Genomic DNA, 15,689 nt, shown 5'->3' with positions numbered 1-15,689 from the left:
AAGAAATAGAATATGACTTCCCTTCTCAACTCTTAAAAAGAAAAATACACACACAGTTTTCAATCTAGATCCCAAATAACACGAAACCTTAACCTTCAAAGTATTTTAACAAAAGCAACAGTGGCAGCTTCCATCTCCAGCTGAACCCTCCAGAAGGGTTTCGATTTGTACCCGAGGCCGTCTTGGAACAAACGAAGAAAAACCAAGGGCTCAGTGTCTAGATGCAGCATCAAGCAGGTAAACAGGTGTTACCTTAGCCCAGGCCCACCGACCAGTCCCACCCACCAAGGGAAGACAATTCTCTCAGGGTCTCCTGACCAACGCCAGCAGCAGCACCAGCTCTCCCCACCCCAACCCCTGTGCAAGATCAAACTGAAACTCACCCTGTGATTGAGGGAAGACCCCAGCCCCGCAGGCCACTCACACTCATTCTTCACCTCCGTCAAGAGCACACACTCCTGGCAGGAGTAAAACAAGGCTGATTTTTATTAGGAGGAAAGAAATTGGGTTTCTCTTGTTCCAGACCTTCCTGACTCAAGGGAATGCCCCAAAGGATGGCTACTCATCAAGAGAGAGGCGAGGCTGATAGACAGATGGCTTCTCAGCCACTTGGCCACACTTCCTCCCCTCAACACCAATGTGCCAGCACCCACCACAGTGTCCTCGGTATCGCCTGCTCAGAGCACTGGACCCATATCCTCCCACATCCTCCATGTCTAGATCTAGTATGCTCCAACTCCCAGGTGGCTGGTGACAAGACAAACCCCGGGAGCCAGTGGCAGAGACCACAGCCATGGAGGCAGAAGGACAATGGCTCTGGCTTGGCAGCCCCGAAGAGTAAAGCCCACTCATTGGGCCTTGTTAGATCCTGCCTGACACAAGGACGACCTTTACTTCCATCCAAATGGGAAGCAAGAGCAATAACCCACAGGGCATAGGCGATAAATCAAGCAAATGATTGGGACTTGGCAGATCTGTGCTGCCAACTCCCCAAAAAATGGAAATTGGAGCCCCATTTACAATGCATGGCCTGATGTCCTGATTACAACGGTGGGAAGTTTCCTAGAGGAGTATAGATTATTTAGCAACAGAGGCATAAATAAAGTAGTTAGATGAGTAAATGCTAAATTAAGAGGAAGAAAAATAATGGTTTTCTGTGAACTCATAAATGCTCATTTTCCTGGGTCATAGAACTTTTCAGGGCCAATTAAAATTCTGTCAACTATGATCTCAAAATACTAAAGAGGCACACAGTGCACTAACTGGTACAGTGTGGAAGGGCTGGCTGGGAGCAGTGGAGAGAACACAAAGAACAAAGACAGCGACTTTCCCTGTTCAAGGATAGAGAGAAAAAAAGACTCCAAAACAGCGCACCAACGTAGCAATGCTCATCCCCAAAACAGGCTGGCTGGCTCTGGGGGCAGAGAAGGGACAGGATACCAGTAAGGGAGCCACGGTGGTGGTGAGAGGTGAGTGTGTTGTTGGTCCTCGGAGCAGGGGGTGTGGGCTAAGCCTCAGCATTTAAACTCACCTCTCTCAGAATTTAAAACCACCTACAGACAAGCCAGGGAGGAATCACGGGTTGTGAGAGCTAGAGTTACCTGTCCAGCTGCTTAAAAACAGGTGAAAATGACCCTAGAACCAAGGTTAAGTTCATCTTTCCCATCCCCTACCTGCCCCCTAAGCGAGTCTCATCAAGCTATTTTCCAGCATGCCTGCAGCCTGCCCATTTCTCTCCTTTTCCTGACTGCAGTCAGCACCATCATGTCAGCAAGAACTAAAAAAAGGCCAGGGTCAATCCAACTGGGACTCTCCTTGCGTGTGTGCACGGGAGGAGGCAGGAGGCTCTTCTAAGGCTTTTCTGCCCAGTGTCCCCTGGGATCTGAAGTATCAGCATCACCTGGAGCTCAGAATCTTGGGACCCACATCAGATTTGCTGCATCAGAATCTGCATTTTAACAAGATCCCAGACCATTCACAAGCACATTGCATCTCAAGAGGTGCTAGAGCAGGGTACAGCACACCCCATTCTATAATTGGGAATGGGCTCATCCCTGAGACCTTGGGAGGTTCTGCTACCATTGTTTGCCTTGAAAATTATGAATGTACTGATAACATCTACAAGTGGGAGGTTGTGCCCTGCCAGTTTTACCTGAAAAATGAATATACATATCCTCTGACTCAGAATAATCAGCAGAAAGCCCTGGCTAAGTGTTGGGGACCCAGAGAAGCAGCCCCCACGTCAACTAGCACCGCATCTGCAGAGGAAATTCTGGATCCTTTTGAAAGGGGTATGTGGTTTGGTTATCCCAGGGCTCCACAGCCCTAGGGAGAAGACCATTCTCGTCTCTTGCTGAGAGACTTTGCCCAGAGTCTCATCTTCTTTGAAAGCAAGTCAAATGCTAGAATTTGCAATGGTGAGTATCACAAGGGTGATGCGGCAGAAAAGCCATGAGAGATGCACACATACTGCAGGTGAGGCTTAAGAACACCCAGCTTGGACCCCCGTTGGTTCACAGGAAAGAAAGAGTTTCTTTTATTTATGCCCACAAACCAGCTGAGGGCCAGGGTGAGTAGAGACACCAACGGGCAGATCTCAAACCCTACAGACGATCAGCTGTTCACCAGTAATCAGTCAAAGAGCACAGTCAGGGTTATGAGTGCTGGGGAGAACTTTATCAGAAAGGGTGATTGGGGGTGAGGGGCACTAGTGTTAAGACAACCAATACACAAGAACAGTGAAAGTGTTTTGGAAAAATCAATGCTCAGTCTTCGCAGCCCAAGTACTACTGAATGCCCAGCCAAGGCAGAACGAAGCCACGGAGCATCTAAGGATGCTGCAATTTGAGGTTGCCCTTGTGGGGACAGGAGTGCCATGCCTGTCGTCAACACTTGTAGCAAGGGGAAGGGGCCAGGCAATCAGGGTAGGATCAATGCTGTCTTAGGCTGACCCCTGAGGTTAGGGAGGCGGTGAGTCATGTTTAAGTTAGCTGACACCACTCCACATATTTCTTCTGCAAAGACTTTACTTTGAGAGAATTTGCAAATACTGAAAACCCATGGTGTCTGAGCTCAAAACCTATCTCTGGTCTATAAGCACTGAGGCATATGAGGTGACAATTTAAGAAGGAATCAATATTAACATGTACAGGTATATAGTACGTGACTATGTATATGCCATGGGTAAGAGTCATTTAGAAAAAGTTCAGTAAAATGCATGAAAGATGTATAAGACCATGTAACGGCCACCATTCAATCCCAGAGCCCAGCAAATAGATGAGATGCTGGTGCTGCAACACAGCACCCAGGACCCAAAAGTGGGGTGCTCCCACAATAGCATCCTGGCCCCAAAAGTGGGGTGGCTCCAATGGCAGCACCGAAGCCCCAAAAGGGGAGGTTCCTGCCACAGCACCCAGGCCACAAAAGTGGGGGGCTGCCACTGCAGCACCCAGGCCCCAAAAGTGGGGGGCTCCCACAAATGCCTATTTCTCAAAAGCAGGTCTGCTCTTTGGAGGCTGCTACCATATCACTTCTCACCCCTTCCTGGTTCCTTGGCTCCCCCCGAAATATAAAATTCTACCAATATTGATTTTACTACTATATTTATCTTGACCAGCGTACAGACAGTCCCTGACTTAGGTTTGGTTTGACTTAGGATTTTTCAGCATGAAAATAGTATGGAAATGATATACATTCAGTAGAAATTCTACTTTTAAGTGCCCATACAACCCGTCTGTTTGTCACTTTCAGTACAGTATTCAATAAATTATATAAGATGTTCAACATTTTATTATAAAATAGTTTTTGTGTTAGATGATTTTGCCCTAAGTGTAGGCTAATGTCAGTGTTCTGAGAATGCTGAAGGCAGGACAGACTAGGTTATGATGTTTGGTAGCATAGGTGTATGAAATACATTTTTGACCTATGATGTTTTCAGCTTACAGTGGGTTTATTTGGATGTAATCCCATTGTAAGTCAAAGAGCATCTGTGTAGGATAAAGGGGGGGATATAACAACATTTCATTATTTCAATAAATTGTACCTCTCAGAATTGTTTCCTCTGAATTGAGAATTCCATTAGTATTCTAGGGCACGTTCTGCCACTCCACTCTTACGAAAGAGGCACTCCACCCAGCCGTATTTCTTTTTATCTATGTCTGTAAAATGGTAAACTCCTTGAAGCTATTTCCACTGCAGTCTCTGTACATAAAACAATAATTTAACACTTGCTATAATTGCTTTAAAAATATGCGCACACACACTCATTGGTCATTTAATTCTATTTACCCTTAGGTCATTCAAGTAATTGGTATAATAACTTTAAAGGTAAATCAAATCTTATTAATGCTTTCTAAGTACTTTAAAAATCTTAAGTCAATGAGTATTTGTGTGAAGTACCACTATCAGGAAGAAACATACAGAAACAGTTTACTATCTGGTTCCTAAAAAAGGTTTTTGACTTATTTAGAGTCTCAGGAAACTCTGCTGGTTTTGATTCTTCCAGGAAATAAGACTGTCTGAGGAAACTGCTAGAGGAGTTTAATATAGTTTGGAGTGTGAGTTATCGATACATTAAAAGCTACAATTCAAATAAGAAACTACCCAGAAACTATAACGCGCAAGGACTATCTTGGATATTAGGATGCAAGCCTGCCTGGCCTGCAGGCTGCTCACAGATTGGCTGGGGAAACCATCCACTTCCGCAGTGGGAGTGAACCTGCTGTGCAGGGAGGTATGCCCTGTGCTGAAATATCTGATGGTCTGGTCTGAATTTTGGAAGCACCAGAGTGACTTTATGACCAGGACCAAATGTCACATAAATATCGATTGGCTTAAAAATGCATTGAACCTCTATTTTGCTTATAAAATTATTAGACACTGTGAGGAAGAAAAGATAAATAAGATAGGCTCCATCCATATGCTAACATAAATATAAAAGAGTAAGAAGACAAAAAGAGAGAGGAAGGACTAAGAGTTCAGAAAAAGAGACCAGGTGTGACCAAGAGTGGTCCAAGAAGATTCTAAAGAAAAATTAAGAACCAGAGCTGGGCCCTGAAGGAGGAGGAGAGTCAGGTGTAGAAAGGAGAGACATAGAAAGAAGAAACAGCACGCCCCGCAGGAGGCCCCTGGTAAGCAGGGCCGTGGGAGTGCATGGAGGGATGCACAGAGTATGAGCAACGGATGCAAATAAATCCACTAAAATAAGTGCTCCACTCTCTGTTTTCTTTTTTTTCCTTCAGGTTTTTTCTTTTTCTTTTTTTCTTTTTTCTCGGACATAGTCTCACTCTGTCACCCAGGCTAGAGTGCAATGGTGCAATCATGGCTTGTTGCAGCCTGGACTTCCCCAGGCTCAGGTGATACTGCCACCTCAGCCTCTCAAGTAGCTGGGACTACAAGAGTGCACCACCACACCCAGCTAATTTTGTATTTTTAGTGGAGACAGGGTTTTGCTATGTTGCCCAGGCTGGTCTTGAACTCCTGGACTCAAGTGATCTGCCCACCTCGGCCTCTCAAAGTGCTTGGATTATAAGTGTTAGCCACCGTACCTGGCAGTGTTCTGTTCTCTGCAGCTAAACATTTAACCTAGGCCATCCTATGCCCTAGGTCCATTCCCATTATCATCTCATTTAATCACTGATAGCAACAGTTTCAATGATTAGAAGTTACAATATTGCAAAAACAAAAGCTATAGCAAAAAACTATATATATGATCAATAGGGCAATAGTTCCTGTGGTGCAGAATCTACACAGTCATCACTTTCCTTTCCTAAAGCAGCAACATTCCTGGACTTGGAAGACAAAAGCTACCCTGGAGCGGGGGTTGCAGGGGAGCAAAATAACAACCCCCAAAAAGCGTTACTTCCTCCCAATGACTGGCATGTGCTCCTTCTTGTTGACACACAAAGAAGTAGGGTGTTAACAGCTAAGATAAAGAGGCCCTGGGTTGATATTAACTTACCTTCAACTTACCTCCAGCTAAATCCCACCTTAATTGACTTGACACTTTTATTTGAAATAAGTGGTTTAAAACAGTGGGCTGATGAGCCCCAATAGTAGGAAGACTAAGCTTTACTGTGTGTTTGTCTGTTTGCTTTGCTATTAAATATTCAACAATATATGTGTAGGATTTAAGTGATCATTTTCTCTTCGTATGGATATGAGTGTGCTGATAAAGCCGTTCCCATAGGGAACTGCTGTTCTCACCAGCAAGCCAGCCTCCAGACTCTTTCAGAAGAGCATTAAGTCGCGTCCTTCATGGATTTAGGTGGCAGAGATAGTGTTTCTATTTAATCATCTGCTCACCACAAAAGGAAGGCACACTAACTTCAGCAGGAAAAGTGTACATTAAATTACTTCTGAAGCTCCCCAAAGATTAAGGCTGGTAGTTTTGGGATTGCATTACAATTAAGTAATAATGAAAGAGAAATCATGTCTTTTGATCAAATAATGCATTAATCCTACCCTACACTGAGTAACCTTATTCACTCTCCGGGAATGTTGACTTTTTGAGGTAATTTTTATTTCTCATTCTGCGAGACAGGAAACAGGGACAGAGAAAAAGAGAACGGCAGGCATCAAGGAAGACAATGGGAGGAAAAGCGCCCTGGAAAGCTCCCTATTAGGAATGAGTATTCGTCACAGCATAGAGAAAATCCCAGGTGGTTTTAATGGAAGGGTGAAGCCATTTCTTAAGGGTCAGCACACACAAAGCATTTTCTGCAGAAAAATACATTTTGCCCACAAACCCCAAATTCATGGGATCTATTACCTTGGGCAGGGCCAGGTTGCAGCTTAGGAATCCTCTTTACTACTTAAGACCAGGGTTCACTAAGCAATTAGCAGAACATCCAGACTCTCCAGGGAGGTATTTGAGAACAAGTTTTTCAAGCACTTTAGAAGCATTTATATATACCTAACATGCCATTAATCATTCTTATCTGTTCATTAAAGCACTCTCCCTTAGGACCTCCACTTGCCAGTTCTTTCTCAGCCTGGTGCTTTTTATCTATATACCTGAAAACTAGTCCATTTCTTTTCAAATATATTTTATAATTAAAATACTTCATTAATTCACATGGGTGTACTCCACCAATTACTCTGCATTTTCAGGGTTTTATTAAATATACAGAAAGGCCATTCTCTTGAGGGTCTTTGTAGAGACTAACCAGGCAACTCAAGCTTGGTTTCGGAATACATTTTCAGCATCTGAGAGGTTTCAGAGTCATCACTCACGTCGTGTTATCAACCTCTTGTCCGTATCCACATGTTGCGGCCTTCTGTCCCCCACCAAAAAGGAAGTGCAATTTTAATTCACTCTGTGATCTAATTGATCTAAACTAAAGGTGGAGAGGAAATCAGATACTGTAACATCGGAGAGCAATCAGTTTGAAACGTTATGCCAGCGGGGATTTGACTATACCTCTGCCTGTGACTCCCCCACACCCACATCCGGGCCTCTGCTGGTTCCTGGGTCCATCCATCCCAGCGCGGCCGGCAGGGAGGCTCCGAGCAGTGTGAGATGCAGCCAAAAGCCTCCTGGTTTCATTTTGTTGAGTCTGTTGAAGAAATGACAAATGTTGAGAATAAAACATTGTGAGACAGATATAGTAAGTCACAGTGAGTTAGTGTGTGTTCACCAGAATCAGATAAACCTGGGTTTAAATCCTGGCACCAAACTTCTGTTCTACCTCAGGGAAGTTATATTACTTCTGAGCCTTAGTTTACTTATTTCTAAAATGGCAATAATACGTACCTCAAAAGGCTTTTGTGAGGATTGAAGGAGTTAGTGTCAGGCATATAGTAAGAACTCTATAAATGCTATCTGTTACATAGAAACCCATTTGAAATGCCACCTACCATTACATCTACAAGAACAAACCAGGGTGAGGCAGCTGGGTCACCTCTATTAGGTTGCCATATAGCCATGCCTTAGTTTCCTCAGAAAGCATTTGGGGTTGGGCACACAATTAGTGCTCGAGAAATTATGATTATGGCTGGGCACAGGGGATCACACCTGTAATCCCAGCACTTTGGGAGGCCAAGGCAGATGGATCACTTGAGGTCAGGAGTTTGAGACCAACCTGGCCAACATGGTGAAACCTGGTCTCTACTAAAAATACAAAAATTAGTCAGGCACGGTAGTGAGTGCCTGTAATCCCAGCTACTCAGGAGGCTGCGGCAGGAGAATCGCTTGAATTTGGGAGGCAGAGGTTGCAGTGAGCCAAGATCACACCTCTGCACTTTAGCCTGGGTGACAGAGTGAGACTCTGTCTCAAAAAAACGAAACGATGATTAAGAATTGTTACATCTCTGGCACCTCATTTGCAGCCGACACCTCAGTTTATAAGACAGCTTCAAAATGGCATCATAAGGTCTAATATCTTAGTTTCAAGACCAACCATTTTGTAGCAGAATCCAAGCATCAAATGATAAAAGAATTTCAATAGCCTTTAAGGTGTTTCCTGAGGCTCACTAGATAACATTATTGTAAACAGTCCTAAAAGACAAGAAGTGAGCAATTCAAGGTAATCAAATAATTACATGGATGAAAAAACTAAGGATCAGCTACAACAAATATTCAAGTCCAAATCATGTGCTAAGCATTGTGCTAAGGAATGAGGACACAGACTATCTTACTTGTCCAATAAGCTGTACTTTTTTGGAAAAAGTTTTCTACTGTGAACACAGTCCAACCATAATTTCAGTATTCTGATTATGAAACATAACCAGATACAGCTCATTATGCAGTACTTAGAACTCTTACTCAAGGAAACTTTAGGGGTTATTGATTTCTGCTCGTACCAAACAATTTAGTGCTTAATCACATATGGTTCACACTGCATCCTGATCTAGGCTGGTAAGTTAAAGACACCGGAGTTCCTTGGAGGCCAGCACCCAGCATGAACTGGCCTAGGGCTGGTCCAGAGCAGACATCCAAGTCAGAAAGAACTGGGTGTTTGAGGGACCTGGCAGTCCACCCCTGCTCACTGCCATAGGCAACAGCTTCGGAGCATCCCTACTTTGGACAATGCGGGGTGGAAGTTGTCACACAGTCACTAGTGCTGAGGCCAGGGCTGCCAAACAATTACACTCCTGCCACATTCCAGGTTTCGTTTGGCTGCCGTCCACATCCAAATAGAGCTGCCTCTCCACATTTGCTTTATGTCTCCAGCTTGAGACAGAAATGTCCACATGGAGGAAAAGTCAGACTCAAAATTGTGGGACTCTAGCACTGGCCCAGGAAAAGGCAAGGTTATAAGGTATGACTATCTTTTAAGAGAAGGTGGTCGGGCGTGGTGGCTCACGCCTGTAATCCCAGCACTTTAGGAGGCTGAGGCAGGCAGATCATGAGGTCAGGAGATCAAGACCATCCTGGCTAACATGGTGAAATCCTGTCTCTACTAAAAATACAAAAAAATGAGCTAGGCATGGTGGCGGGCACCTGTAGTCCCAGCTACTCAGGAGGCTGAGGCAGGAGAATGGTATGAACCCAGGAGGCGGAGAGCTTGCAGTGAGCCGAGATCGCACCACTGCACTCCAGCCTGGGTGAAGAGCGAGACTCCGCCTAAAAAAAAAAAAAAAAAGACAGAAGGTGTCTGCTTGTTTTAAAAAGCTTCCATAAGCTCCCACTCCTATATCTGTTTCTTCGGTCACTCATCTTTGACATCTGTTGACAAAGCTGAGCTACTGGGGAAAGAGTCTGGGTGGCCAGTAAATACAATCTGAAGGTCACAGTCTCACCATCAGCACCTGCCCCACACTCTGAAGAAGGCAGAGTTGAGTGGAATAGTGCTGCTTCAGCTGCCACCCGGGAGACGACTGTGAGGACTGCGACAGTCACGGCACCCCCTCCGCCGCCCCCCAGTGGCTTCTGCACTCTTGATCCAGCGGTCTCCCTAAGATGTGTGAAATCTTACAGGGAGGAAGAGCAGGAAAAAAAAATAAATCATGTTCAGGACTAAGAGAGAATAAAAATGTCTTCTCCTTACTGCAACCTGTTTTTCTTGTTTTCTTGAGACAGAGTTTCACTCTTGTAGCCTGGGCTGGAGTGCAGTGGCGCAATCTCGGCTCACTGCAACCTCCGCCTCCTGGGTTCAAGTGATTCTCCTGCCTCAGCCTCCCGAGTAGCTGGGATTAGAGGCATGTGCCACCACGCCCAGTTAATTTTGTATTTTTAGTAGAGATGGGGTTTCTGCATGTTGGTCAGGCTGGTCTCAAACTCCCAACCTCAGGTGATCCACCTGCCTTGGCCTCTCAAAGTACTGGGATTATAGGCATGAGCCACCACGCCCGGCTGCAACCCATTTTTCTAAAAATAAACAAGGTAATTCTCTATTCTCCGTAAGTGATCCTCTTCTGATCACAGAGTCACTTTCCAGAGACTGCAGAAAACAGTTAGTGGATTTTTCGAATTTTCAAAAACCAGCCATAGGAATTTAAGCTAGAACTAGAAAGACATTGCTTCTTACTCTGATTAATTTTTTCCTACTTACCTACTATCAAACATTGCTCACAGAGTAAACACACAGAGTAAGGTCTACTTTTCTCCCTTTCCATGCCTCCTAGCTCACATAAACTAAAAACAGCAAGATAATCCAAATCTATGCTAGTTAATGTACAGATGTCAACTCCTGGAGGTATGAAATATACAAGCCATAAAATCCGGTATTTAACTTTTGATCTGCTTTGTAATCTAAGATCAATTATGTTTTATGTTTTGGTACTAATGGGTAGCATTAAAATACAATCTATTCATTTCAACTGTGATTTTGGCAAGCACCAAATCAGTTCATAAGAGGATGCACCAAGACTGCTGGTTTCTGGGTTGGGTTTCAGGAAGCCCAAGATCCAAGCCTGGAGCTTGGCCTGGAGTTGCCACTAGTTTTATCTGGTTTGTGTTTATATTTCCTGTAAGAATTTAATTGGAAACAGGGAAACACGTGAACCAGGCCAACTACTGAAATACTCCCGGGCAGCTTGTTTGTAAAGTTTAGCTCGGTCTGCCTACTACTAGCTGTGATTTCATTTGCACTGTGGATGTGTTTTAGATGTCATTTTATACTTACAGTGATTGACAATCCATTACATCTACAGCAACAACAGCCTGGAAATTTACAGCTCAAGTTTTATGACAGTTCAGTTCATAAAAAAGAATTAATATTGGGTCTAAATCAATTTTGATTATCTGTCTAATAATCAAATAGAGACTATCTATTTGGATAACACTTATATAGCAATTACGATGTGTCAGGTACTGTTCTAAACACTTCACAGGTATTAACTCATAACCCTCCTTTTTCTACTCCATGATGGGGGCAATGATTATCCCTTAATCAGATGACAGAGGAGATGGGGTCACAGAGAGGTTAAGGACTCTGCCAAGGCCATGTGGCAAACAAGTGGCAAAACTGAGATTCCAAGTCAGGCATGCAGACCCACGACATCTCTTCTCTTAACTCTCAACTGCTGCTGCCTGTCTTTTTTGTTTTGTTTTGTCCTGCCTGTTTTGTTTTGATAAACAGTTGTTTTTAGTATAATGGGGAAAATCTAGAGACAGTAAATTAGGAGGCCCTGGCCCCGAGACTCTCCTTTCCTCTGAAAGCTGCCAAGAGCTGCTCTCCTCCTCATGGCTCCGACCAAGGGGAAACAGCCAAGCTGCTCACCCTTAATTCCCACACTTTACCCTGGGATGGGGGCCCCTGGGCAGACTCTCCTCAGTCCTCACTGCTGCTCTATTTATGGGCTAAGAAAAACATATGGTAGAAGGAAGGAAGGGAGGGAGGGAGGGGAACCATGAAAAGATGCACAGAATCCCAGGCAGATGCCCCTCAGCTCACGGAAAGCGCCGGCATCATAAGGCTAGTCACTTTGGAGAAGTAGCTCTGTTAACAAATTAATTACTCCTCAATTCAAATTGCCCTACTGGCCTTCAGATAGAGGCAAATGCAAGAATCTCACCATTATAGAATTGGGAAGGTGCCATCCATAAGGTCACAAATCTCCCTTTTTAACCTAGAGCTCCTTTTGAGATCAATTTAGATTAATAAGTTTAATTCAATCCTTGCTAAGTCCTAAGTATTAATTGTAAATCTACCTAGGATTGTCCATATATAAAGAGCTGAGACTACCTTTTGTTCCAAACAAGTCATAAAGTACACTGACTTGATACTTAAGCCATCTTGTTTGGAAGGGAGGTGTTTTATTGCTTCCCCTGTGGTTTCCTACCTGAGCTTCAACAGACATTCCCCCAGTCAGGAGAATCTGGTGCTAACCTGGCTGCTGCATAGATAGGAAACCAGAACACCAGAAGGTGGACGAATCCACCAGGGTTCGACGACAAATCAGTGGCCAGGCCTAGACTGGAACCCAGGCATCCTGCCCCCAGGGCAACTGTTTGGTTCCTTATATTATCGCACACTTACATCTAGAATGGAAGTTTGCATTCTCTGTTTAGATAGGCAGATTTTGCTTTTCTTAACGCTGAAGGACCTCCACTAGATCGTCTGCCTCCCTGTGAAAACCACAGGATTTTCAGGTGTTCTAAAATAAGCTAATATGTGTGTTATTATTTATCTGTATTTAGAATTACAGAGGTACTACAGGTTAGTATGATGTAACATTCCAAATACTGACTTGTTTTTTAAAGAAAAGCATGACATAGGAATGCAAATTGTTAGGGAGAAATAGGTATTCATATGAAAATACCAAAATCTGCCCCACCCAGAAAACACACACAGGCATGTAAGCTGTCTTTATTGACCAAGTTCACAGGCCAGAGAGAAGCAATTCCATTAAACTGGCAATGGGTTTAATACAAACTTCTCTTTCTATTCCAGGAACCAGCCGTCTTGGGAAGAGTGGGAATTCTGACCCTCAGAGTTTCGGTGGCATTGTTCATCCATTCTCTCTCTGCCTCTCTCCCAGAACTTGGTAACTTTACCAGACTAGCCATTAAGGATTAGCCATATAGAAATGGCTTCTCTTTGTAACCAACAGGACCAGAAATTACAAAGATGAGTTGGCAGAACCAAGCAATGCCACCCAGCCTTGAAGAGAACAGTCAGATTTGTGACCCTGAAGCATCTACATTCTCAGCCTTTCCAGATGAAAAAGTATCTGCCCTACACACACACTGTAGGTAGCATTTTATTCATGGCATGTTGGCAATCGACATATAAAAATCAACTGGGAGCACCAAAACCCTGGAATTCTCTTCTGCATGTCTGCTCAAATTTAAAAGGAAAAAAAAAAAGCCACATCAACCTCAACCTGAAACCTGTAAGGCTGTATGGGAACCTCTCAAAGGCTTAGGACCCTAGTTCTGATTTGTGAGTGTTTTAGAAAAAAAGAAAGCAATACAGATTTCCTAAGACAGTCCCTAAAATACCAACCCAGGGAAATTAGGCATGGAAATAGAGCAAGCTAACCTTGCAGCAAGCCATAATGAAGTTAAATTGCATTTCCTATTAATTATCTACTCTATATCATTAGTTAATTCTTTCCCAACACTTGATAAATTAGATGCCTAAATTATTCTACGTGCCATGTATAAATCTATGATATTCCTATTTACTATGAAGTTTAACACAGGCACACATGTGACTTCCAATAACCTTTATCCTTCCAACCTTCAGGTTATACCTCTTAAGTACCACATTCTCTTGACTGCAGTTCTATTTTATTTGAAGTTCCATGCCTTATGTTATGCATTGAGACAGAAAATGTAAAGCAAGATGTGCTCTTGAAATATCTAATTGCATTAAGCTAGGAAGCACATGACTGACCACACATAAGCAACTCAAGAAGGTTGAGTTTGCAGAGAAACACTCAAACAAGGCTTAGGAATTAAGGTAGTTTTATTAAATAATGACTATTTAATGCCAGTCTCTGAATATAGTGTTAAATCAAACAAAAGATCATAACGTGAAGTTCACGTTTAAAAAATCCTACAACCCTTAGTAAAAGGGAAAAACGTCCTCAGTGACTGACTGGTCATGGTGGAAAAATCCAACCTCCTCTTCCCTCACCCACCTCCAGGGCACAGCCCAAAGGATAAAAGTTCTCCTAATACCCAGAAAAACAAGCTGGCCCTTTTCCAGAAGAAAAAGAGCTTTCCTGGAATCAACAAAAATTGAGGATGATCATAAAATTCTAAGAGAGAAAAAAGCACTAGGACAACTCCAACGAGCAATTTTAATACATTACATCAAAGTGGACTATTTTCTTGTGTGAACTTTGGTTCAGTCTGAAGTCTTGGGAGAGGGTGGTGCCTTTTTTCCCCAGGATGGGAAGGAAAAAGCGAACATTCAGCAGAGTATGGCAGAAACGGTCTAGTGACGCTGCAGTGCCCAGTGTCTCCTTTCACAACGCTAAGATGGGAAGCAGACACGTGCCCTGCAGGGCATCTGCTCATGTGTCCGGCTTGAGCTCCTGCCTGAGAGTTGCTGCGGCTCTGGAGACTCAGAAGCCACATCACTCACGCCTCTGACCATTCCCTTCCAAGGTAGACCCCCCACAAGACCACTGCCCAGACCCAGAGCCTATCCTGGGGTCCAGAGGGGCAGCCACAGAAACTGGCACCTGGCCCCCAGGATTAAGAAGACACTATAAAAAAAAAAAAACCTTGGTTTCCCCTAAATTTGGCAGTAGGAAAATAACTTCGGACTTTCAAGAAGAGTCCTAGTCGCTCCCTGATCTGTCTTTTCCCCTCACAGATTGTGACACAGGCCCATTCCCGGTGAACATTTTGGCTGGCAGTTACTTCACCACCTATTGAAATTCTGTTTACGTTTGGCCCAGAGAACCTGGACGGATGTTTGTATCTCGGGGGCCCCATCTAGTACAATTCCTGGTGCACAGGCTTGCAACAAATTTATGAAGGGAACAGACCAAGCTGCCGGCGCTATTTTTCACTGGCGGAAAGCTCGGCGGAAGCGACACCTAGAGGGGACCGGCGGGCTGTAGACGCGCCATTCATCAGTGTCGGCGGCCCGCGGCCGCGAGCAGGGGCTGCTGGACAGCGCCCCGGCACCCGCTCTCGGGCCGCGACACCGACCTTGCCGGGCACGCCCCCGCTGACCTGCGCACTCCTAATGCACTTGCCGCGCAGCCGGGAGGCTCGCCGCGCTCCGGAAACCGAGAAACCCCACTGCCTCAGCGGCTTTCCGCTCCCGCAAGAGTTGCGGGCACAAAGTCCTCAGGTGGCAGGCCTCGGTTTGGCGCCGCTTTGTCGTCTGCAGGGAGCCCCAAAGACTAGCGCCGCGCTAGTCCCCAAACTCGAGGCGACACGCGTCCAAAGCAGAGTGCTATGCCTGCCTCGTCCAGGTCCCTTCCGAAACTCAGAACTCGTCTTTGCTTTGCGGGCGCAAAGAGGGCGAAGATCATCCACAGTGCAAGCTCTCTTAGGACCAAGCCCCCAGCCCGAACGCTGAACGCCCCCAACACACTGCTCCCTAGACACCCTCAAGCGAGTACCCCGGGCCGCTCCCTCTGGACCGCGGCCGGCTGCGCACAAGCAGCGCCGGAGGCTGCCTGGAGTCGGGTCGTGCACAGATTCCCTCTTCCCCAGCCTCACACTCGGCAGACCCCGGAGTATCCGGGGCCAGGCGAGGCACAGCGGGCCCTTTGGGCTGCAGCGAGGAGACTCAAGTTTCCCCGCAAAGCCGCGGGGAGGAGGTGCTGAGAATGCC

General features: G+C 45.0%; 1 protein-coding gene across 6 annotated transcripts in view; it reads right to left on the bottom strand.

Moving 5' to 3' along the window:
- LOC105467155 (follistatin like 4) overlaps window positions 1–15,689 on the bottom strand; it is a 555,957-nt gene that overhangs the window by 396,352 nt on the left and 143,916 nt on the right. For all 6 annotated transcript variants that reach the window (XM_071098467.1, XM_011716594.2, XM_071098468.1 and 3 more), the window contains one exon: window positions 7,421–7,556. In XM_071098467.1, the coding sequence (XP_070954568.1) occupies window positions 7,421–7,556 (136 nt within the window). The remainder of the gene's footprint in view (window positions 1–7,420; window positions 7,557–15,689) is intronic.

Source organism: Macaca nemestrina, chromosome 6 (genome assembly GCF_043159975.1).
Source record: "Macaca nemestrina isolate mMacNem1 chromosome 6, mMacNem.hap1, whole genome shotgun sequence".
Taxonomy (NCBI): Eukaryota; Metazoa; Chordata; class Mammalia; order Primates; family Cercopithecidae; genus Macaca; species Macaca nemestrina.
Note: the sequence above shows the minus strand (reverse complement) of the source record. Positions and strands in the feature narration are given on the sequence as shown.